Raw genomic sequence first — 22269 nt, 5'->3', positions numbered from 1 at the left:
CCCCTGTACCTACCCAGGCCCGGAGTGTTGCAACCTCTTGCAAGAGGTCTCCAACCCAAAGGGTAACTCTGAACCTGGCCGGTATCATGCACCGGGTGGGGAGCACTGCTCTTCTGACTGTCCCCAACTGTCCCATGGTGATGTCTCTATCTCCTGTGTTCTCCACACGGTGTGTGGTGGCCTCTCCTGGCTTTGGGGGAAGGAACAGGGTGCAAGGGGCCAGCGCCATGTAGCCCAAGCAGAGGACACATATGAGGATGCTGTAATTTGGGAAGCCTTACTCTGCTGGTCAGCAAAATCAGGCCAAATTGGGTTAGGAGGTGGCATAATACGGGGTTAAATGGTACAGGAAGATGATTGTGTGTGTCCTGGGTGACTGGCGGCATCTCCAGAAGTGCCACAGAGCTGTGCCAAAAACAAGGGGACGGGGATGGGGACAGGATGGAGCCAGGGGAGGTGAGCAGCAGGGATGGGCAGAGGTCCCCAGAGAGGCAAGCCTGCTGTCGGCAGCCACCAAGACTGCAGCCATGGTTTAGAGTCCACGAACACTGATTTGAGAGGTGCTTAGATACTTCTCCGCCACAACCACCTCCCCAGATGTCCCCTTCCCTGTCCCGCAGCCTGGCTGCGCATTTTGCAGAGGGCAAAGCAGACCTGGTGTCCCCAGTGTGTCCAGGCAAGGCAGGAGCTGGACATGGTGCACGAGGACAGTGGTGGCATTTGGCTGGACCAGTCGTGGCAGCGTCGGCTGGGGGCTTCTCCGTGAGGTGAGACTGGGGCACCTTGGCCTCTGCTCTGTTCCCAGTTAAACTGGTGGCATTTGAACCTGGGAATGGTACCCTTATCCCCACACAGGAATGAAGACCTCTCGGTCCTGGGGTTAAGTCATCCTTAAGGTGTCAGGAGGGAAACTGAGGCACATGAATGGGGACCCACAGTAACAGCAGTGGACTCTTTAGATGAACTTTCTCTCCAAGACCCCGCACCAGCTGAGAGGGACTGATGGATCCTGGGCCAGGGAGAGAGGAGGCAAAGGGCTGAGGAGATACCACAACACCACATCACTGGGGCAGCAGAGCAGCATCTGGGGTGGGAGCCATGGTGGGGACGGTGCTCTGCTGCTCGACCCTTTGTCAGCTTTACCCAGACCCCCTTCCCCTCCCCAAATCCCCCCTTCCCAAAGCTCGTAGGAGACCTGCTGGGCGTAGCGAAGGACTCGCGCGCTTCGCCGGGGTGGGGGCAGCTCCTGAAGACCTGGCTGATGCTCTGCTGGGCGTTTTCGCCGGCGTTCATTGTTCACAGCATCACATTGCAAGATTTATTGGGGGCGGGGAGAGAAAGGCCTGGAGGGGAACGAGACGGGAGCCTCCAGCTGTGCTGTTTGCAGCAATAACAACCAGGATTGTATTTATTTTCTCCTCGGTGGAGGGTCTGCAGCTGCACGCTGAGAGCCACGGGTGGCAAAGAGGCCTGGAGATTACTGTGCATGAAAAAAAAAAAAAAAGAAAAAACAAAACAACAAAACAAAAACCCCAACCACAAAAATAAATAAAAAGCCCACAAAGAAGCCGTGGGTCGGCTGGGGCACCCAGCCCAATGTTGCCTCCTCACTTTGCCCTCCCTTACTGAAGCCAGCAGCCGCCCAGGGCTCTTAGGAGAAGGGAAGTTGGGAGCTGCTGCCTTTCAGGGAGTTACAGCCGCATGGGGTCCTCAAAAATTCCTTCTGCCAGGGCTGGAGGTGTTGCCCAGCTGGAGTCCTGCCGGCGCGAATTTCTTCTCCCTCTGCTTTTCTCGTGGTTTTGGCTGGTCCCGGCTGCCTCCGCTTGCTGGAGCCGGGCAGGGCACCGCGACCGAGGCACACCGTCGGAGGCAGCGTTCCGACAGCTGATTTGCAGCCACCCCTCTTTCAAGGAGAAAGAGCTGGAAAATCCTTAGAGATAGAGGATGATGGGGCTGCTGTGAGCTATTTGCTCCTGGTGGGCTGTGTCTCACCAGGAAGGGCAGAGGCATCACCCTGGGATGTATCGCCTTCCCCTGGCACCATCCCGCCTCTCTCTTCCTTCCTTCCCCCTGCCCAGCTGATCCTCTCCAGGGGAACCCATCCAGGTCCATCCATGCAGCATGGTCCTTCTGCAGCTCAGGCCAGCCCACCGGGGTCGAGGTGGTTGAAAGCAAACCAGGTCAGGGATGTGGGTCCCATCCCTAGACATCACCCCTTTCCCTCATGGACCAGACAGGTGCTGGTGGGTGACAGAATCACAGAATCATTAAGGTTGGGAAAGACCTTTAAGATCATCGAGTCCAACCATCAACCCAACACCACCATGCCCACTAAACCATACCCCGAAGTGCCACATCTACATGTTTTTTGAACACCTCCAGTGATGGTGACTCCACCACCTCCCTGGGCAGCCTGTTCCAGTGCCTGACAACCCATTCAGTGAAGACATTTTCCCTAATATCCAACCTAAACCTCCCCTGGCGCAACTTGAGGCCGTTTCCTCTCGTCCTATCGCTGGTTACTTGGGAGAAGAAACCAACAGGTCAGGCAAACAGGACGTGGCGCGTCAGAAGGGCGTAGTGCATCAGTTCGTGTGGGCAGGGCGTGCAGGGAAGGCGTGCGGGTGGGGTGCAGCGTCCCCCCCTGGCACTCGAGGTTCTCTGACAAGTGGCCACCGTCCTCCCAGAGGAGGCGCAGCCATGGTCGCCACTCGGCTGAAAACTGGGGCCAGAAAGAATGTGGCGACACAGGCAGAGCTCCCGCTCAGGCACGCGGCTGTCCAAGTATCCGGCTGCAGAGAGTGCCTGAGCCTGTCGGTTGTTCCAGAGACCGACGGGGACACCACCTGCGTGCGGTGCGACCAGGTCAGCGACCTGCTCAGCCTGGGGCAGAGGTGAGAGAGGAAGTGGAGAGGCTGAGGAGCATTAGGGAGTGTGAGAGCGAGAAGGATCGGTGGAGCCGCACCCGGCCTTCCCTGAAGCAGGGGCAGCTGGTGGAGGCTCCACAAGCAGCAGGAGATCCCCTGGCCTCTTGCTGCCGGGCAGAAGAAGGGGACGTAAGAGATGAGGGGAAATGGAAGCAGGTCCCTGCTCGGAGAGGTCAGCGAATTCCCTCCCGGCCTCCCTCACCATCCCAGCTGCCCTTACACAACAGGTATGGGGCTCTGGAACATGAGGGACAGGAACAGGAGGACCCTGACGAAGGTCCGTCCGAGGGGGTGCCTAGGGTGAGTCAACGAGCCCCACGCATCAAGACGTCCTGTGTTAAGAAAAAAAGGAGGGTGATTTTTGTAGGCGACTCCCTTCTAAGGGGTACAGAGGGCCCAATATGTCACCCAGACCCAACCCACAGGGAAGGCTGCTGCCTCCCTGGGGCCTGGGTGAGAGACCGCACCAGGAAACTCCCTGGTCTGGTTCGGCCCACTGATTACTACCCGCTGTTGGTCATGCAGGTTGGCAATGACGAAGTTGCGCTAAGAAGCCCAAAGGCAGTCAAAAAGGACTTGAGAGCACTGGGGCGACTGGTCAATGGAGCGGGAGCACAGGTAGTGTTTTCGTCAATCCCTTCAGTGACGGGGAAGAACGCTGAAAGGAACAGGAAAGCACACCTGATCAACACGTGGCTCAGGGGCGGGTGCCATCATCAGAATTTTGGGGTTTTTGACCACAGAGCGGTTTACACGGCACCAGGCCTTCTCGCAGCTGATGGAGTGCAACTGACGCCGAGGAGCAAAAGGATTCTTGCTCATGAGCTGGCAGGCCTCATTGAGAGGGCTTTAAACTAGATTTGGAGGGGGGAGGGGATAAAACTGGGCTCACTAGAGTTGAACCTAGGGGTAGGTTCAACGTGCCAGAGTTGAAATCGATAGCCCAGCTCAGGTGCATCTACACCAATGCACGCAGCATGGGCACCAAACAGGAGGAGCTGGAAGCCATTGTGCAGCGCGACAGCTATGACGTAGTTGCCATCACAGAAACATGGTGGGATGCTTCTCATGACTGGAGTGCTGCAACGGGTGGCTATAAGCTCTTCCGAAGGGATAGGCAGGGAAGGAGAGGCAGTGGGGTGGCTCTGTATGTTAAGGAGAGTTTTGATTGCATAGAAATCGATGATTGTGAAGACCAAGTAGAGTGCTTATGGGTAAGGATGAGGAGGAAGGCCAATGAGGCAGATATCCTGCTGGGAGTCTGTTACAGACCACCCAACCAGGATGAAGAGACAGATGAGACACTCTATAAGCAACTGGCAGAAGTCTTGCATTTGCTGGCCCTTCTTGTGGGGGACTTCAACCTACCGGACATCTGTTGGAAGTATAACACGGCAGAGTGGAAACAATCTGGGAGGTTCCTGGAGTGTGTGGAGGAGAACTTCCTGACACAGCTCGTGAGTGAGCCCACCAGGGGAGGTGCCCTGCTGGACCTGCTGTTTACAAACAGAGAAGGACTGGTGAGAGATGTGGTGGTTGGAGGCCGTCTTGGGCTTAGCGACCACGACATGATAGAATTCTCAATTGTGAGCGAAGTAAGGAGAGGTTGTGGTGACAAGGGTGTTGGCCTCTTCTCCCAAGTAACTAGTGATAGGACAAGAGGAAATGGCCTCAAGTTTCACCAGGGGAGGTTTAGATTGGATATTAGGAAAAATTTCTTCACTGAGAGGGTGGTCAGGCATTGGAACAGGCTGCCCAGGGAGGTGGTGGAGTCACCATCTCTGGAAGTGTTCAAAAAACATGTGGATGTGGCACTTCAGGACATGGTTTAGGGAACATGGTGGCACTGGACTAATGTTTGGACTTGATGATCTTGAAGGTCCTTTCCAACCTAGTGATTCTGTGATTCTGTGAACACCCACCTCATCACAACCCCCTTTCAGGTAGTTGTAGAGAGCGATGAGGTCTCCCCTCAGCCTCCTCTTCTCCAGACTAAACAACCCCAGTTCCCTCAGCTGCTCCTCATAAGACTTGTGCTCCAGACCCCTCACCAGCTTCGTTGCCCTTCTCTGGACACGCTCCAGCACCTCAACATCCTTCTTGTAGTGAGGGGCCCAACACTGAACACAGGATTCAAGGTGCAGCCTCACCAGTGCCGAGTACAGGGGCACAATCACTTCCCTACTCCTGCTGGCCACACTATTCCTGATACAGGCCAGGATGCTGTTGGCCTTCTTGGCCACCTGGGCACACTGCTGGCTCATGTTCAGCCGGCTGTCAGCCAGCACCCCCAGGTCCTTTTCTGCCAGACAGGTCCTTGCAACCTGCGCTCTCCTGGGGTGGAACGTTGCATGTGCCATCCCAGGGACGGGCATGGAGAGATGGGCACAGTGACATGGCCGAGCAGCTCTATCAACTGTTAAAACCAAGAAGTGTCCATCGTGGGTAGGAAGTTTCAGAAGAAACTTCTGCCCCGTGCTGCACCTCTTAACGTTTCTCGCTGGCCTGGCGTATGGTGTTTGTCCCAGAGTGCATTCCTCTTGAATTATATCATGTCTCTGGGAGCCAGAGTGCTACGAAAAAGTATCGTCATCGCAGGAGCCAGCACAGGAACCGGCTGGCGTTGGGGGTCAGGTGTGGGAGAGCATCTTCAAGGGCTGAGACTACAGGAGGAGCTTGCTAGGATCTTTTTAGCCTTCAGTAATTGACCAGCTAAGAAATAAGGTCCTGCGGCCAGGGTTTTATGCCTTAAAAACTCACGTCAGCTTGTCGGCTTTCTTCGTCTGACAGCAGGAATGGTTGGAGAGGAGGGGGAGGCGTGTGCAGCCCTGATGTCGCAGAGAAAGCTGTGATCCATCATTTTTAAATTGATCTTTTGCAAAGGGGGATGAAGCCCTGAAGAAGGAGGGTTTAATCCTCCCGAGGATTACTGCTGTGACTGGGTTAAAGCCTGGGTACCCGCAGCCTCCTTCCGTGCTCCGCAGCGAGCCCCTGGGCGCCGGAGGTGACGGGGCGGGGGGTCTGTTGGCAGCTGCACAGCGAAACGCATTAGGGCTGGCGTGAAACCCGGCGTAAAGCTCTCCCTTTGCCGCGACGAAGGGCAGCTTCAGAAAGCTGTTTGCGCCAAAATAACTCCTGTGCAACCGGGACCTTCTGTTCTGGGATGTGTCGCTGGGTCTATGTTAAAGATCCTGTTCGAGCTGAGTTTTGGGTGGTTAAGAAAATATTTGTGTTCCCGGCTGAGCTGAGGTCTCTGTTACGCTCAGCGAGTGCCGGGATAGAGACCTCCTGTTCCTGGAAATGCTCACGGTTAAAAAGCAGAGCGGGGAGGATGGGAAACAGGGGTCATTGGGGTAGAAGGATTGGGGTGGGCACCCCCGGGGTGATGCTGGAGCAGAAGAAAGCCCTGAGCTCCTGCATCGCTTGCAGGCACCTTGCTTGAACCCCGTGCGTCCCGGGCTGCTGGGAACGGCCGTGGGGCTGCCCGCGCCCCCGGTTTGAGCGGTCCTGCAGCCGTGACCCATCATTTTTAAACTGATCTTTTGCAAAGGGGGATGCAGGAGGCAACGGTGGGGCCGGGAAGCTCACGACCCCTCTGCTCCCGGCAAACCCCGCCAATGCTCCCCGTGCCGCCGCTCCGACGCCTGCCTTCCCCTGCCCACAGCGCTCCCGAGGCTTGGCAACCCTCATTTCCTTTTGGGAACGCCTCCTCCGGGCACAAAGCGAGCAAAACTGCTTTCAAAAGCCACGGGAGACTCTTGCCCCCACCCCGAATAAAACCGCTATTAACCTGACAGCTTCCTGGGCTTGAGCAGGGAAGGGGGATTTTTGTGCAGAACCCTGGTGCTGCGGTGATTTAATTCCTAATTTGCCCGTGCTGGAAGTGGCACTGACTTCTTCCCGCTCGAGGTGTAATTCCTGGGAGCTGGGCTGCTGTTTGCTTCCAAGACGTGGCTGTTTGAGGCACGCAGCTCATGGGGCGGCAGAAATTCTCCGTATTTCAGCCGTGGATGTAAATCAGCAAGAACTGGCCGTATGCGTTGGCAGACCTGCCCGCACAGGTTTCCTTTTGTCAGAGCCCAAAATACGCCGCACCGCACCTTGATTTCCTCCTTGGGGGGATGAGGGATGCTGAGGCAGAGATTGCACAAGTGGAATTAGCTGTTTAAACGCAAGGATGATAAATTACCCATGGTTTCTTGCAAAGCAGATGGGATTTGTGACACGAACAGTTGGAGCAAAGATTATTTTAATAGGGCTCTCCATTTCTTTTATAAAGAAAGGAGATACATGCATATATTTTAACTTTAAATAAAAAATAGAGCAAAGACTGCTTCAGCTGAGCAAGACACATCACATGTTTGAAAACAAACCCATAGTGTGAAGCTGTAGGGTTCGGAGGTGCTGCGTTCCCTCCCGATCCATCCCATATGTCTTCTCAGCGGCCCGTGTGGTGGGTTGAGGGGTTGCTTGGTTTTGCCTTTTGGGCTGTGAAATGTTTCTGATGCTTAACAATTTGAATCACAGAACCATAGAATCTTTGGGTCGGAAGGGACCTTTCAAGGCCATCCAGTCCAACCCCCTGCCATGAGCAGGGACATCCCCAACTCGAGCAGGGTGCTCAGAACCCCGTCCAACCTGACCTGGGATGTTGCCAGGGATGGGGCATCCACCACCTCTCTGGGCAACCTGGGCCAGTGGTTCACCACCCTCATTGTGAAAAATTTCTTCCTTAGATCCAGTCTAAATCTGCCCTCTTTTAGTTTAAAACCATTATCTCTTGTCCTATCACAACAGGCCCAGTTAAAATGTCTGTCCCCATCTTTCTTTGTCCCCTTTAAGTACTTGCTAACAACTCCCCTTTGGTGGTGGGGCTCTTGACTGAATGCAAAAGAAGGCATTTTTACATCTATTATTAGAAATCATTAGAGCAGAAAGGAATTAATAGAGAAATATTTTCTTTCTTTTTTTTTTTTTTTCCTAATTCCCTGCATTTAATTCTGATTTTCCCCAGTGAGCTGGAAGATGGAGCAAAAAGTATTCAGGCACTGGCAGAATGATTTTAGTTCCTGTTCAGATCCTTGGTGTCTCTTTACATTGAGCCATAAAGGCTAAAGCCACTGTCCCAGTGGCTGAATTTCCCCCCACCCCAATGCTTGCATGCACTGGTGGGGGAGATAGGGTGCAGAGAAGGAGAAGACTGGGCTGCACATCCCCTCCTTTATAACCTGATGGGTAACTGGACATGGCTCTGCTGCCTATGCAGCTTTGCGTTTCCCACTGATGAAACCATCAGTGTGAAGTGAAGGGTGATGATAACTTATCACCCCAAAGTGACTTGTGCAATGGCTCCTGATGGAGGGCACCCTGACATCAAGCTGAATTTAGAAAAGCCAAGGGACTAATTCTCATCCTGCTGTCACTGACACCTCGAGTAACTCCACTGAACTCCCCCAAACCCATCTAAGCAAATGGAGGATCAAACCTAAATAGCAGATACTTCTTGGATTCTCATTAGCTCTCCTCTCCCTAAATCCAAGAAGACACAAACACCGAGGATAGAACCAGGACTGGTATCTGTAAAGCGTACCCCAAACCAGCAAATGACAAAAAATAACAAATGGGTCAGGAAACCCAGTTCCCATTCATCCCCAAACTCCTTTGTGAGGAAGCACTAATTAATTGCTTTAATAAGCTTTATAGAAGGGGTAGACACAGCTCTTTGCTGCGTGCATGCTGGGACCCCTTCTGTGGGGAGGAGCGGGTCAGAAGCAGGCAGAGCAAAAGCCTGGATGACCTTTATTTTCACACGTACACCAAAAAAAAGAGAGTAACGTTGCCAGCAGCAGGTTTTTTATCGTGCGAGGGGTGTGTTGCGGGCGAGTTAAAGGATTCATGGTCCCTGGTTGTAGGCTGGTTTGAAGCAGCTTTGCTGTCTGCTCACATCGGCGTGTGGGACCCGGAGACGGGGCTGCGACTGCGTCCGTGGCGTCATTTGGACTCAGCCCGGGAGAGTCCACGCTGGAAAAGTGTAGCTGTTGCTAGTGCGGCACTTTATTCGATAATTATTCCTATTTTGTAGAATAATTAATGGAAGAAAAAAAAAAAAAAAAAAGGTCCCTGAAGCACTTCTGTTGTTGGAGAAGCAACTCAAGAGCATCCCGGTGCTCCAGAGCGATCTGCCGGAGTCACCATCCCAGCTGCCTCTTGGAGCCTCCCAAGTATTTAAGCAGAGAAAGAGCCAACTATTTTTTTTTTTTTTTTTCCCCAGTCTGGAGGATTTATGGCCTCAGTCACAACCTATGCAGCTTGTTTCACTTTCCAACAGCGTTCCTTTTCCCCTGCCCCCAATTAGTAAATGAGGCCAAGTGGGCCTTGCGGGCCTTGCTGTAAAGTGCTTTTTTTTCACTTGGCTGATGCAAGAGGCAGAAGACAATCCCCAAATTTTCTTCCTGATGAAATATTGCTGCTAGTCCAACTCCTCCGTCCTTTGCTAGAACAGCAGCTCTGTTTGGGATTGGCAGACTCCAACCCTTCCTTTTTGCCTCTTTCCTTTAAAGGTTGATGCATTTGTCGTTAATCCAGAATTAATCCAGCAGCACATTGGCAAGAAACCTGGGAATTACCAGGATCAGTCCACCGTGTCTCAGACACACGGGGGTTCGTGTCATACCCAATCTGCTCTAAGAGTGGGCTGCTGTTGAAAAGACAGGTCCTGTTTTCTCCATTCCTGTGTCAGAGCTGGTAGCCCTGCAGCTGGGCCACCCGATTTGCTGGAAAATTGACCCACTCAAGGGGGAAAAGGAAGATTAGGGTGGTTTTGTTGCATGAGTGAGCTGAACTGATTCATCCTGGGTGCACCTGGCTGTTGGGTGAGATTTGGGTTTGGAAGAAGCTGCCAGGGATGGGGTGGGAAGCAGTACCCCGGGGAGACTGGGCATCTGTTCCGCCACCAACAAGGGCGAGATGGGGCATCTCCAAGGATGGGTCTGATCTTAGGTGGGTTTCCTCCCCTCCTGGAGCAATTTCTTTCTCTTTGCTCCCACCACAGAGACAATCTGGGGTTTCCGCACTTCTTTCATACGTATCTTCAGCTTTGTTTGGGTGACTTCGGGTCTTCAGCCCCAGCTCCAGATGCATTTCAGCCGATGCTTTCCCAAGTGGCATGTTGAGGGAGGCCGAAGGGTGCAGTGTGAAGAACGGGGTGGCTGTTTCCTGACTCCATTAAACAATGAACTTTCAAACACCTCTCCCTTTTATTATTTTTTAATTAGTCATTGATTTTTGGCTATAGGGATTTCCAGCTTGGTGGTTGACAGGGCAACCAGAGGTAGCCGAGGTAGCATCCTCTTCATCTTTGCACTCCCGAGTCGGGACCAGTCCCCAAGCAATGGTCTTCCATCCAGGAGGAGACTTGTTAGCAGATCTCCCTTGGGTGGGAACGAGGTGGAAAAGTCTCAGCTGTGGATCAGGGAAGACTAGTGAGAAAAGTCTTTAAGGAAGAGGAGAAGGAGGAAATCAAGTGCAGTGAGAAATGTGAATTTGCAACATCACCATAAGAAGGTTTTCCTCTCCCCCACCCCAGGCCCCGACCATCAGCTGAGACCTGGGTTTCCTCTGCAGTCAGATTTTAAAGGGGTTTTTTGGCAGAGAAATCTCAGTGTGAGGTTTCTGCCCGGATCCTGCCACGCAATGGTGCAGGGGATGAGCAGAGCAGGGAGGAAGCATTGGGGCATCTGCAGGCTCAGGGAGAGATGTGGGATTTGGGGAGAAGGCTAGCACTCTGCTAGGAACTTGGTCCAGCCTTGGCTTCGTTATCTAGCACTGGGTCTCCTTGGGGTTGCCTCAGGATATTTGCCATGCAGAAAGGATGAGCAAGATTTGAAGACCAGAGCCCTACAGCCACTCTGGGCACCTGAAACGTGGGGGGTGATCCTGCACTCGTCACAGCTCCTATTGAAATCAGTGGGTATAACAACCCCCCAGAGCTGTCAGATGGCCAAAATTTGCCCCTGGGATGTCTCCACACCACAACAGCTGTAAAAATGAAGAGGTCATGGCTGAACCAGCCTGAGGGCAGGTTGCTTTCTCCCGGTGGCTTTCCCCTTGCCATTCCAGGTGATGGTGATGGTGGGTTCTGGTCTGTGCTGTTTCCTCCAGGTGAATCTCCCCAGCGCCGCGGGAGGATAACTCATCTTCCTTTTACGAGGGGACACCTTGGCTTCCTGCCTTTATCAACAGAGCAGCTCGTAGGCAGCAATCCAAAGGCAATTTGATGTGGTTTTGAGTGCACGCTGTACACAGATGAACTGTAAAAGCCTGCGGCATGTTTCTTTCCCCATTTCAAAGAGTGCTATCGATTGCTCCATGCGTTGATAAAGCATGCCTGTACCTGACTAAGCTCTTCGTTGAATATCTGGCAATTCAGGAGTCTCTTTTGTGAACTTGAAGATGCCTAGTACCTTTATTTCTCCTATCTTTTATCAGAGCCATTGGCCAGTCGGCTCGTTAGGCTACGAATGCTTCATGCTGCTCTGTAAGGGAGTTTTTAACTGGTACTAATGGATGGCATCTCATCTGCAAAGCAATTGCAGAGGCAGTAAGGGAGAACTTGGGGCAGTGCAGTGAGGAGAGAAGAGGCAATAGATGCTGAGCAAATGCCTAAGCTGAGCTTTGTGTACAGCATTTCAGTTGTGTAATGTTTTGTCCTTGCTGCTGGCTGGAGCCATGGGGTGTTGCGGTGGGAGTCACTATATCTGCCCACTTCTGGTGCTCATTTTTGAGGCTGATCGGGAAGGGAATTCCCATGTCAAAAGGGGTTTGAGCAGCCACATATTGAAGCCCAGCAGTGGTTTTGATTCTCCTCTCAGCTCATAGAATCACCGAATCATAGAATCTTTGGGTTGGGAGGCACCTTTCAAGGTCATCCAGTCCAACCCCCTGCCATGAGCAGGGACATCCCCAACTAGAGCAGGTTGCTTAGAGCCCCGTCCAACCTGACCTGGGATGTTCCCAGGGACGGGGCATCTACCGCCTCTCTGGGCAACCTGGGCCAGGGTTTTACCACCCTCAGTGTCAAAAATTTCTTCCTTAGATCTAGTCTGAATCTTCCCTCTTTTAGTTTAAAACCGTTACCCCTTGTCCTATCGCTACAGGTCCTGCTAAAAAGTCTGTTCCCAGTTAAACTAGGACTTTGAAGATGGCCCTTTTGCTTTTCTTCAGGTGGCCTAGCAGGAGCCCATGAAGGTCTTAGCAGTGCTCAGAAAGCCATGTCTCACACTGATGTGTCTTTGGACCTGCTGGGATCTGATCCATCTCCTACCAGAGCCAACAGGATGCCGTGAGGAACTGAGCTGGGCTTTTGAAGGGAAAGTTAGGAGGTGCTTTCCCTGTTGAGACATTAGGTGGGAATAGCCCCTGGGTGGGATTTGGGAGAAGAAACACCAGTAGACTGAGCAGTAATGCAGGTACTTACTTCCCTGTATGCGAGACATTTAACATTTGAGGTTATGCTTTTTTAGTTTCCAAAGAACTCCCCACTGCTGTAATTTCCCCTGGTAATAAAACATTTCAGTGTGTTCCAAATGCAGCTTCATGGGAAAAAAAAAAAAGTTATTTAGATTAGGAGGGACTGCAGAAGGGAGCAAGCTATATCCTGTCTGCACAGAACCCGAGGGGATCTGCCTTGATGCCATTAGGAAAGGGATATCTGGAAATGCGTCTCCAGAAAGGAGATCTACCCGCTGCGTCCCCTCTGCACAGATGTGTGTTTTCTCAAGAAACAGTTGAGATGGGCTGGGACTAGGGGTCGTCTTACTGATTTTCTATTGTTTCTGTAGAATAATGGACCCCAGAGGTTTGCGTGTTGGCCTTTAGCAATGCTTTGGTTGCAGGCACTTTGGCCAGAGTCCCAGTCTCTGCTCTCTATTTGCAGGAGGTCTGGGAGTTACTGCCAGACAAGTCGTATCAGTGATCAGGACAATATTTTTGCAACGCTTTTTCCCCTTTGCACTTCTTTTGCACATTGGCAAGTAGCCTCCGATCGGTCTGTTGGGGAAGAGCGCAGGGCCAGGAAGACCACGCTGGAAAGGGAGAGAAACTGCTGCCAAGGGGTGGGTGAGGGAAGATGAAAAGAAGCATGAACTTCTAGGAAATGGTCCTGGGAAGGTGCAAGGGCTGTGGGGAAGGCGCAAGGGCTGTGGGGAAGGCGCCTCAGCCAGATCAAAGGGTGTGTGGGAAAGATGATACTGCAAGGAAGTCAATAAATTGCTTTTAAATAGCGGTGGGAAAGGTGAGAACAGAGACCAGGGGGGCTGAGGTGGGGATGGGAACACTCATCTAAAGGGGATTTTTTTGTTTGTTTGTTGGCTAAAGGAGCGCTTGGCACGCGAGCCTCTGTTTATCGCTAGCAGCGTAGCCAGCCAGCGGCGCTGATGGATCCGCTCGCCTGGTTTGGTGGGAGTTTCTGTTGCTGGGCTCCCCAAGACTTTGCCTGTAAGGCACGAGGAGCTGTGACCCACGACTGCAGTGGGAACCGATGAGGACAGCCCTTGCCGTCTCTGCTGACCAGCAGGGTGCTGGCACGCTCCAGTTTACCCTCTCCAAAGATGCAGAGTTGAAGCTTTTTTGGCTGGCTCTTGAAATCACACGGCTGCTGTTGCTCACAGCTGTGCAGAGGAGCTGTTAGGATGCGACCTAAAGAGGTCCCACAAAGCAGGTGAGGCACGGATCAGCTTTCTTCCTCCCTTGGCTGCAAGGACGGAGGGACAGAAATGTCTCAGCTGGAGGAGGATCAAAACCAGAGGGGTAGAGAGAGCTCCTTGCTTGCTGGCATCATTAATCAGAGAGAATACTTAATGTAATTAGCAAAGACTCCCCAGGGGCTCTATATGAAACAAATTGGCTCTCTCTACTCAATGCCTGTGCAGGGGGCTGGGCCCACCGCAGCAGAGTCTGGGTTAGACTGAGCAGTCCTTGGTTCCTCTGCCCCAACAGGCAAGGAGCCAAGTGGCCGTTGTCTGTCCTGCCAGCCAGCAGCCTGGGGAGGGTTGGTTTTAGCCACCTGATATAAAGAAATGATCCTACCTACCTAAACACGTCTAAATTTGCATCTCAAGTCTAAGCCAGGGAGACATACTGTACACTTGGGCAGTAGGCAGCTGGCCTTTCAAGCTGTTCATCCTGCAGGATGTTCTGATGATGCCCTTCTCTCTGTCACCTCTAGGAAATTTGAATAAAGCTTTGGTTTTTCTTTCCCTGAGTAGGGTTTTGGACACCGAAGGCTCCCACTGAGCGCACAGCCTAAATGATTTCTCCAGCCTGCCCAATCTCAAGGAAGGGTCTTGAACCCGGCGGTCCCAAATCTCACATGGATACCGTGACATGAAGACGTCTGTGTGCTGAAGTTTGCCAGGCTATAAAATGACTCAGTGTTTGAGCTGTCATTTAGCCTCATGCATGGTCCAGCCAAAAGCGTGCATGTTGCACAGATCTTGCTTTAAGGCAGCCTACTGTTCTTAAAGTGAATTTCCAGTTGTGTCTTAACTTGGTTATATCTGCAAAGACTAATAACCCATTTTTTTTTTCTCCATTAATTTCCCAGTGGGGTTCACAACATGCGAGACAAAATGTTTGGGACATCCATGCTATTTAAGGCTATACTTAATCTATTCTTTTAGAAAGACAGAAGACTGCATGACTCAAACTGTTACAGATCTTCAGTAAAGTAATTTCTATGGCAATTAAATCTATTTTCTTACCACCTTGTTTTCCAGGTCAACAATGCAGTTCCTAGCCTGGTTCAATTTGCTGCTTCTCCTTCCTTGTTTTGGTGCCACCAAAACCTGCTTCCCTGGCTGCCACTGTGAAGTGGAAAGCTTTGGTCTCTTTGACAGCTTTAGCTTGACCAAGGTGGACTGCAGTGGAATAGGCTCACACATTGTTCCTGTCCCAATCCCTCTGGATACTTCCTACTTGGATCTATCATCAAACAAACTGGAAACGATCAATGAATCAATGCTTACTGGCCCTGGATACACCACCTTGGTGAGCCTCGACCTGAGCTACAATAAAATTGTCAAGATTTCCTCCACAACCTTCTCCAGGCTTCGGTACCTGGAGTCCTTGGATCTGAGTCATAACTCTCTGGAAGTCCTTCCAGAGGACTGTTTCTCCAGTTCTCCTTTGGGTGACATAGATTTGAGCAATAACAAGCTACTGGATATAGCAATGGACATTTTCACTTCAAAAGGTCAAGGAAAACCCCTGAATGTGGATCTATCCAATAATATGCTCAGCACAGTTACAAGGTACCGTGAAAAGAGCATCCCCAACATCCAGAACTTAAATCTTTCTGGAAACAGGCTAACATCTGTGCCGAACCTTCAAGGGATTCCTCTCCGATATTTAAATCTTGATGGGAACCCCCTAGTCAAGATTGAGAAAGGAGACTTCATGGGGCTGAAAGATTTGATTCATTTATCCCTCAGTGGCCTGCGTGGCTTTGGAGAGTTATCTCCTTATAGCTTCAAGGAGCTACCAGCCCTCCAAGTTCTGGATTTATCCAGCAATCCCAACCTGAAGTCACTGACTGCTGAAGTTATCTATGATCTGAACTCCCTACAAGAGCTCAACCTTTCTGGGACAAGTGTGTCATCCTTGCCAAAGACTGTGCTGAAATACCTGCCTTCCATCAAAAGCATCACGTTGGGGAAGAACATACAGTGTCTTAAGACCATCAAAGAAGGACAGTACCACCGACAAATTGGGCTGACCAAAAAAGAGGTCCTCAGCTGCCATGACAGGCATGGGTCCGTAGCAGCAGCGCCTTACGTTTCGTGATGAAAGCTCAGGAGAAGGAGTGGGGAAGGGAGGGAGAACTGTGGGATTTGTACAGGTGTTGGACTGAGATGGCTTGCAGTGTGCCTTTTGTAAAACTGTCAATAATTTATACATTTGTATATGCCAATACTTGATTGTTTGTGGATTTTATAGAGTCTCCAATCCTGGCCCACATTATCTGCGGGCTCCAGATTTTACCCAACACGTTGAGGTCCTGCATGCAGCCCGTTAGCTCAAGAGCAGTGATGCTGGACCACGGGGACCAAGCTCCTCTGCAGGTCGCAGGGCAGAACAGCTGGTCTGGAGTAAATCTTTGTGCCCCAGATGTGTTTGTAGGAGCAAAGCTACGTCCCTCCACAGCACACACCAAAACATACCAACTCTGTAGCTGCTTGCTTACAAACCCGTGCATCATCCTTTTTTTAACTATTATCCCCAAGAAGTGCCTTCTGGATGTTGCCTTCATTAGCAGCACCCTGTTCCCTGTCATGCACTTTCAGTCTTGAAGAAACATTTCCAGACAAACCTGAATACAGGGTGTTCCTAATGTGCTGCTTTTTACGAGTTATTTGCATAGGTGTGCAACAAACATTGAGTAAGTCGAGAACTTTTCCTACAATTTTCTCCCTATGTTCCCATCTCGATCCTTTTCTCATCGAATTATTCCAGGTCCAATCTTGGCAACCTCCCGTCTTTCTAACCCTAGCGAGCTATTGCTCAGAGACAATGTGCGGCAGAACGAGGGAAGAAGAGGCACCCACCAACAGCCACATCTCACACAGGAACCAGCCTCGAATTAAGCAAATTAACTGAGTGGTGAAGTGAAGAGATCATATAGCCTAGCTCAAAAAAAAAAAAAAAAATCCCTCCTCCCTTTCTGTGGAAGCTTGTAAGAAAACCTCGATGACGATTCTTGTCTTGACGACCTTATCAAGCCGAGCTGCAGACCCAGAGGACGTGAGTAAGCTGTTTCCATGCTGACATCCCCCATCTGAACACAACATCTGTGGCTCAGCTGGGCTTGTGTGAGGCAACTTCCAGCGCCAAAACACTCTCCAGAACATGCCAGGGGAAGAATTAACACTGACGCCTGTGACCCTGCAGTGCTTTGCCTATTGGGGGAAAGATCTTGGAATTTTTTCCCAGACTTGTGGCTTTTCTTTCTCTTACACAGCTCCTTGGCTGCCAACCGAAATCTGATAAAAAGCTTGGTCCTCAGAGGTTTACTCATTTTTTCCTCCATTGCTGAAATGCTGGCAAAGCAAAGGGGAGCTCCTCTCGTCCCCCTTCTTCTCCAGGCTAGGAGAAGGCGTCTTGATGCCATGTGTGAAGCCTCCAACTCGCTTATAGGAGCTCCTGCAACGGAGGTGTCTGCTGAGGTCGGGTCCACATCTGGCACGTGCTGTCCTGGGGCTGGGAAGGACAGGGGGTCCTGCTCGGGCTGGTCTGCAGCTTGGTCTCCAGACCCAGACTTGCGTCAGGGCAATCTTCAGTGTCTGAGGTTGGTTTAGGGAGGACCGTGCAAAGGTGATGCAGGTACAAACCCAACCCACAACCCTCCATGGAGTGCGGGGAGGAGCCCAGGCTTCATCCTCACACTCCCAAAGGTCTTTGCAAATGGAAACCCTATTGCCCAAAGCAGCCATCTCCGGGAATGGTTGAAACCCACTGAGCCCATAAAAGCCAGAGCCAGCACCTCACTTTGGATACTGAAACCCCTCTCTAGCGTTTTCATCCATCTCCTTTTCAATCGCGGGTCTTAGGGTGGGATTTTAACTGTTTCTTTCAGTGCTGGGAGTTTTCCCCCTCTACTGAGCCTTTGCAATGCTCGACCAGCCTTCACAGTCACAAGAAACATTGATTTTCTTAAAAAGGCAATGGGACTGCCTGCAGGCAGGGATCTGGAAGGGAACAGCGACCAACTGCGGTGCGAGATGGGGGCGGTTTGGGAGGGAGGAGATGTTTTTTAGTGGATCTTGCCTTTTTAAGAGAATTCTTTTCTGCTGGCAGAAAAAGTAATTTTTTAAAAACTTGTTTGATTTTATAAGCCTGTACGTAGACGAAATGTTTTGGGGATCACATACTGTCAAAGTTACTGTCTTTGCGCCACTGTGGTAAGTTTAAAACCCAATGTGACAATCCAATTGAAGACTGCACGATTTCTTTGTGTAATCTCATGCTAGCTGCTAGCGAAACAAGTCTTAGCAAAAGCTGGCAAATACCATCGCTGTGTTAGTTTGTTTTTTTTAAAGAACCTCTGCAGCATTGTAAGGCTTTGTGATTACCCACAATATAATAAAGTGATTTGGAAGAGAATAAACACAGATCCCTCGGATTTATTGCCTTAGTGCTGGGAGGGCAAAAGCTGTCGCCGGATCCGAAGTGCAACATGGCTGCTCTCCTTGCTCTGCTCAGCCCCACCGGCCTCACGGGTGCCGCATCTCCAAACTGGGGGCAGGATTTATCCCACCGTGTTCGGCTCGCTGGGCTCCTCACTGGCAGAAAGGCTTGAGAGCTTCTCTGGCTGACTCAGAGGAAATTATGGACACGTGGCAGTGAAGCAGCATAAGAGTATCTGGAGCAAATTTCCTGCTCCAGAATCTGCTCCAAAACTTGTCAGCGATGGTGGGGATCTCTTCGTGGATTTGGCCAAGCTGGGACATGGTCTGCTAGGGTTGGCAGGCTGGATTTGCAGAGCGGGTGGTGTGGGGAATGCCCACAAGCTGTTTCACAAGAACATGGGGGCAGGAGGAAGCAAACGTGCGTGAGAGCGATGCCATGGCACGGCAAACCACACGCTGCCAGACCGCAGAGCTTTCGGCAGTGTGATACACGTGATCCAGCCCCAGCACTGCTCTCCGAGGAGCTGGGGCTGCTGCGTGGAGGGCTAAGAGCATGCAGAGCCATTGCAACTAAAGAATAAACAGAAACATCTCAGGAGGGCTTTGCCTGCTCTTAAATAGCACATTTAATTTTAAGCACTCCTTGGTCTTGTGTATAAAAGTGATGCAAGCAGAGGCCCAGTGAGGGAACTGCCTCTGGGAAGCTGCGGCATTCACGGACCTCCCAAGCCTGAAGGAACAACTGCTCCATCCGGGCAGGCAGAGCTGCAGGCTGCCTGGGAGAGGTGGTTGGTTCTCCATCTGCCTTTCCAAACCGCCCTGTCCTCCAGGACTGCAAGGATTGGTTAGACCATAACCTGGGGGTAGACATCTCCAGGAGAGCCCAGATCCTGTGCCCAGCACTGTTATGGACTGTAGAGGAAAAGCCATCCCCAACCCTTAGAGGTGACTGCTCCTCTGGTGTCCACCACTGCATGCTGTGAACATTAGGCTACACCACCATGCTTCTTCTGGGGCTCCTTCTGGATGAGATCCCTCCTGCCCTGGGACAACAGGCTCAGTGGGAGCGGTGGAGAGTGTCCTGCTGTCCCAGTCTGCCCGGGGATGGACACTGTCCAGGGAGCAACAGGTCTGAAGCTGGCTTCTCCCACTTCCCTGTGAATGCCCCGCTCACAGGATGCTCCAGTGCTGTGCTGGACCTTGTCCCTCCCAGTACTCCTTTGCCCCTTTGCCTTACCTTCCTCTCATTCTGCTAGTGATTTTTGTTATTTAAATAGCCTTTCCGAAGCCCTCGGCATGGGAAGAAGCATACAAGCCTCCATGGGCAGCGTGAGCCCCCACCTTGCCCACGTGTGCGTCCCTCTCGACCACAGGACCCAGACACCTGAAGCACAGCACTGATGTCCTCAGGAGGAGGAAACAGCACACAGTGGCTTCAGGCTTGGAAAATTTGAGGAGGCCCTCGTGCCAGCTTCCTAAAGCTGCTGTCAGCTTGGTAACTCGGCATGACGGACTAAACGCTGGTTTCAGACATCATCGCAGCCGCCCATGCCAGGAAAGCCGGCCAGGAGGGTTAGCTGCAAGCTCGGGCTGTCTCCAGGACCAGCTCAGCTCTGTGGCCGGATACGTTTTCCCTGGCAAGCGAGATGGGTGTTTTAATTAGAGGTTGAATATTTTTAGAAGCAGGAAAACCTCAGCAGAGGCTGGGCAGTGAGGACGGGCTGGGTTAGGGACGGGGGAGAAGTGGCTGGCGTTTGCTTGCAGCGCTCTGTCTCCTGGGGAGTTATCAGCATCTCACCCCCCTTTCCAGCACGTCGGAAAAGACACCACGGAACTGCTTCCCCCCATCCGCCTCATGCCCAGGGCAGCACAGGACAACCTTCTTCTCTTTATTTGAAAACACCTACCTCTCGGTACCCAAAAGCTCCCGTTTTCTTCTCGCTAGTCTGCTGAAGCTGTTTCTTCTGGCTGTCGGCTGTCAGCCTGCAGAAGTCCCTCGCTGACTGATGATGTGACTGACACTGTGGCAGCAGCAGGTGCCGTCCCTTTCAAAAATAGCTGCTCCTCTGCACATTTTCCATTTCGCGGAAGGTTTTTATTTCCAGCACGGTTGTTCCACGCACCCTGGCTTGGTCAGGCTGAAAAGCACGGATGCACTCTTGCCACGCCAGAAAATAACGCTGCGTGGCTGGGCATAATCCTTCTGGCTGCCCCGGGATCTGCCACCTGGGAAAGCTTTGGGGCAGCGAAACCCCCTGCCCCATGCACGTTTCTAGAGCGTTATTCCTGCCCCATCGCCCCTGAGGCATCCCCTTCCTTCCCGTTCCGAGCGGACAAGCGCAGAGCCAGGAATCTGATTAAAAGGTGGAAAATTTGAGCTGAAACTAGGCCATCAGATAAACCCTTTCCTGGAATAAGCAGGGAGTCGGAGCACCGGCCCTTAACCGCAGCCTGTGCCTCCCAGCGTTGGTGTGCCCGTGCGCCCGCGACCCTCAGCGCCAGGGCCGACCCGCGCCCCGCGCCCCATCCCCGCCCCTGCGCTGCCTTTCATTGACGGCCTTCAGATAAAAGTGGCCCCTTCTGCCACAGAGGAGCACCCCGGAGAAAGCCACAGCCCGCCATGCCAGGCGCTGCGCATCCTTCAAAACACCCCGGCCCCTGCACGGGGGTCCGGACTCGGAGATGTTCTGCCACCCTGCCCAGCCCCAGCCCCTCCGGGGGTCCAGCCTCCACCCCGGGTGCACCCCAGGGGGATGAATCAGCCTGAAAAGCCCCAAAGTTTTACCTCTGGAAACTCTCCCACCGCTGTGGTGATGTCCTTTAACCCCCGCTGCTGCCTCCCGGGACCTCTGCAGCGCGTGCTCCCCTCCTCTTCCTCAATAGCGGTGGATGTGTGTCATGGCGCTTGCTGGTAGTTGACCGGGGCCATGCTGGGCGTTTGCACCTATATTTCAAAGATATCATTAATCTACTGCTCCTTCTCTTTGAAGTGCTTCTCCTCGTTGTAGGTTAAAAGAAGCAGATGGCTTCTTCCTCCCGGAGCCCCTTTCAACGGCGGCCTGGTACGTTAGAGCCGGTGGTTTTCCACCAGCGGTGGTGCTGGCGGCAGCGTGCTGATGAGGCGTGTGATGAGCCATTCTGGTGGGATCAAGCTGCCCCTTGATTTCAGAAGGGATTGCAGATGAAGGCATGGTCCAGAGGTGCCCACGGGACTGGCAGAGGCACGTAACACCACTGTCCTGGCAGCATGTGGGGTGGGTCTCAGCCAACAGAGGAGCAAGGAAGGGCCACAGGTTATGGGTCACTCACCCAGAAGCTGGGTTCAAGCCCCTCTACCATGCTGGAGTTTCTGGGTGGGCTTGGGCACGTGAATGACAACTTTGCCGAGGTGTGTTTCCACAGGTGGTTTAAATCACCCTGTAACTGCAGGGCAGCAGAGAGAGGTTGTCCTGACCTTCCTTTCCATTTTACCAAAGCCAGCATTTGTGCAGCCCTTCCCTGTACCAAGAAAAGAAGAAAGAAGACCAGTTCTCAGACAAATCAGTGAGCTGAACCAAGCCACGAGGTGGCCATGCAGCTGCGAGCAGAAACGCACAGCAAGAAGAGCATGGTGCCCTGCACAACGAGCACTCCGAGTCCCTCTCCGCAATAGCATCTGGACTCTATTAGTGATGTCTGCACCTGTTTTGGGTTCAAAACAGGTGGACTGAAGGGTCCCAAGTACCTCTGAACATCTTGCCTGGTTATAAACTGTAACTCAGCCCTGGTTGGGCTGCTGTGAAGATAAATGTATGTAGGACCGCAAGGCGTTGGACTGTTAGACTAGACAATGCCCTGAAGGACAAGCTCTGCATCACCAGAACCGACACTTGCATCGGTAGGTCTCCATTGACAAGGGTCATCCTTGGGCCTATGGTCCTAAAATCCTTGCATTGATAATGATGCTTTCTCAGCTTACATTAGCTGTCCTCTTTGCCCCCATGGTCGATGCTCTACCAAGCATCTCTGAGGGGCTGGAGTATGTTCGATACCCGTCTTGTTCAGTAAGAGTTTGAGAGGAACTGTCTCAACACCTTCTCACCACCTGGGACAGAACCAGGTATGATGGGAAGGAGGAAGGTCAGGGATGGAGCAGAGCTCTGGCATAACTCCAGCATTGA

General features: G+C 52.1%; 1 protein-coding gene across 1 annotated transcript; it reads left to right on the top strand.

Annotated features, from left to right (window-relative positions):
- Window positions 1-14708: 14708 nt before the first annotated feature.
- TSKU (tsukushi, small leucine rich proteoglycan) lies at window positions 14709-15767 on the top strand (the record flags this gene model as incomplete). The annotated part of the gene is made up of 1 exon (XM_081998281.1): window positions 14709-15767. One exon carries the CDS (start codon window positions 14709-14711, stop codon window positions 15765-15767), a length of 1059 nt encoding a protein of 352 aa, XP_081854407.1.
- Between the last annotated feature and the right edge of the window lie 6502 nt (window positions 15768-22269).

Source organism: Phaethon aethereus (assembly GCF_964289735.1).
Source record: "Phaethon aethereus genome assembly, chromosome: 1".
In the NCBI taxonomy this organism is placed as follows: Eukaryota; Metazoa; Chordata; class Aves; order Phaethontiformes; family Phaethontidae; genus Phaethon; species Phaethon aethereus.
This window is presented reverse-complemented; position numbering and strand designations above follow the sequence as displayed.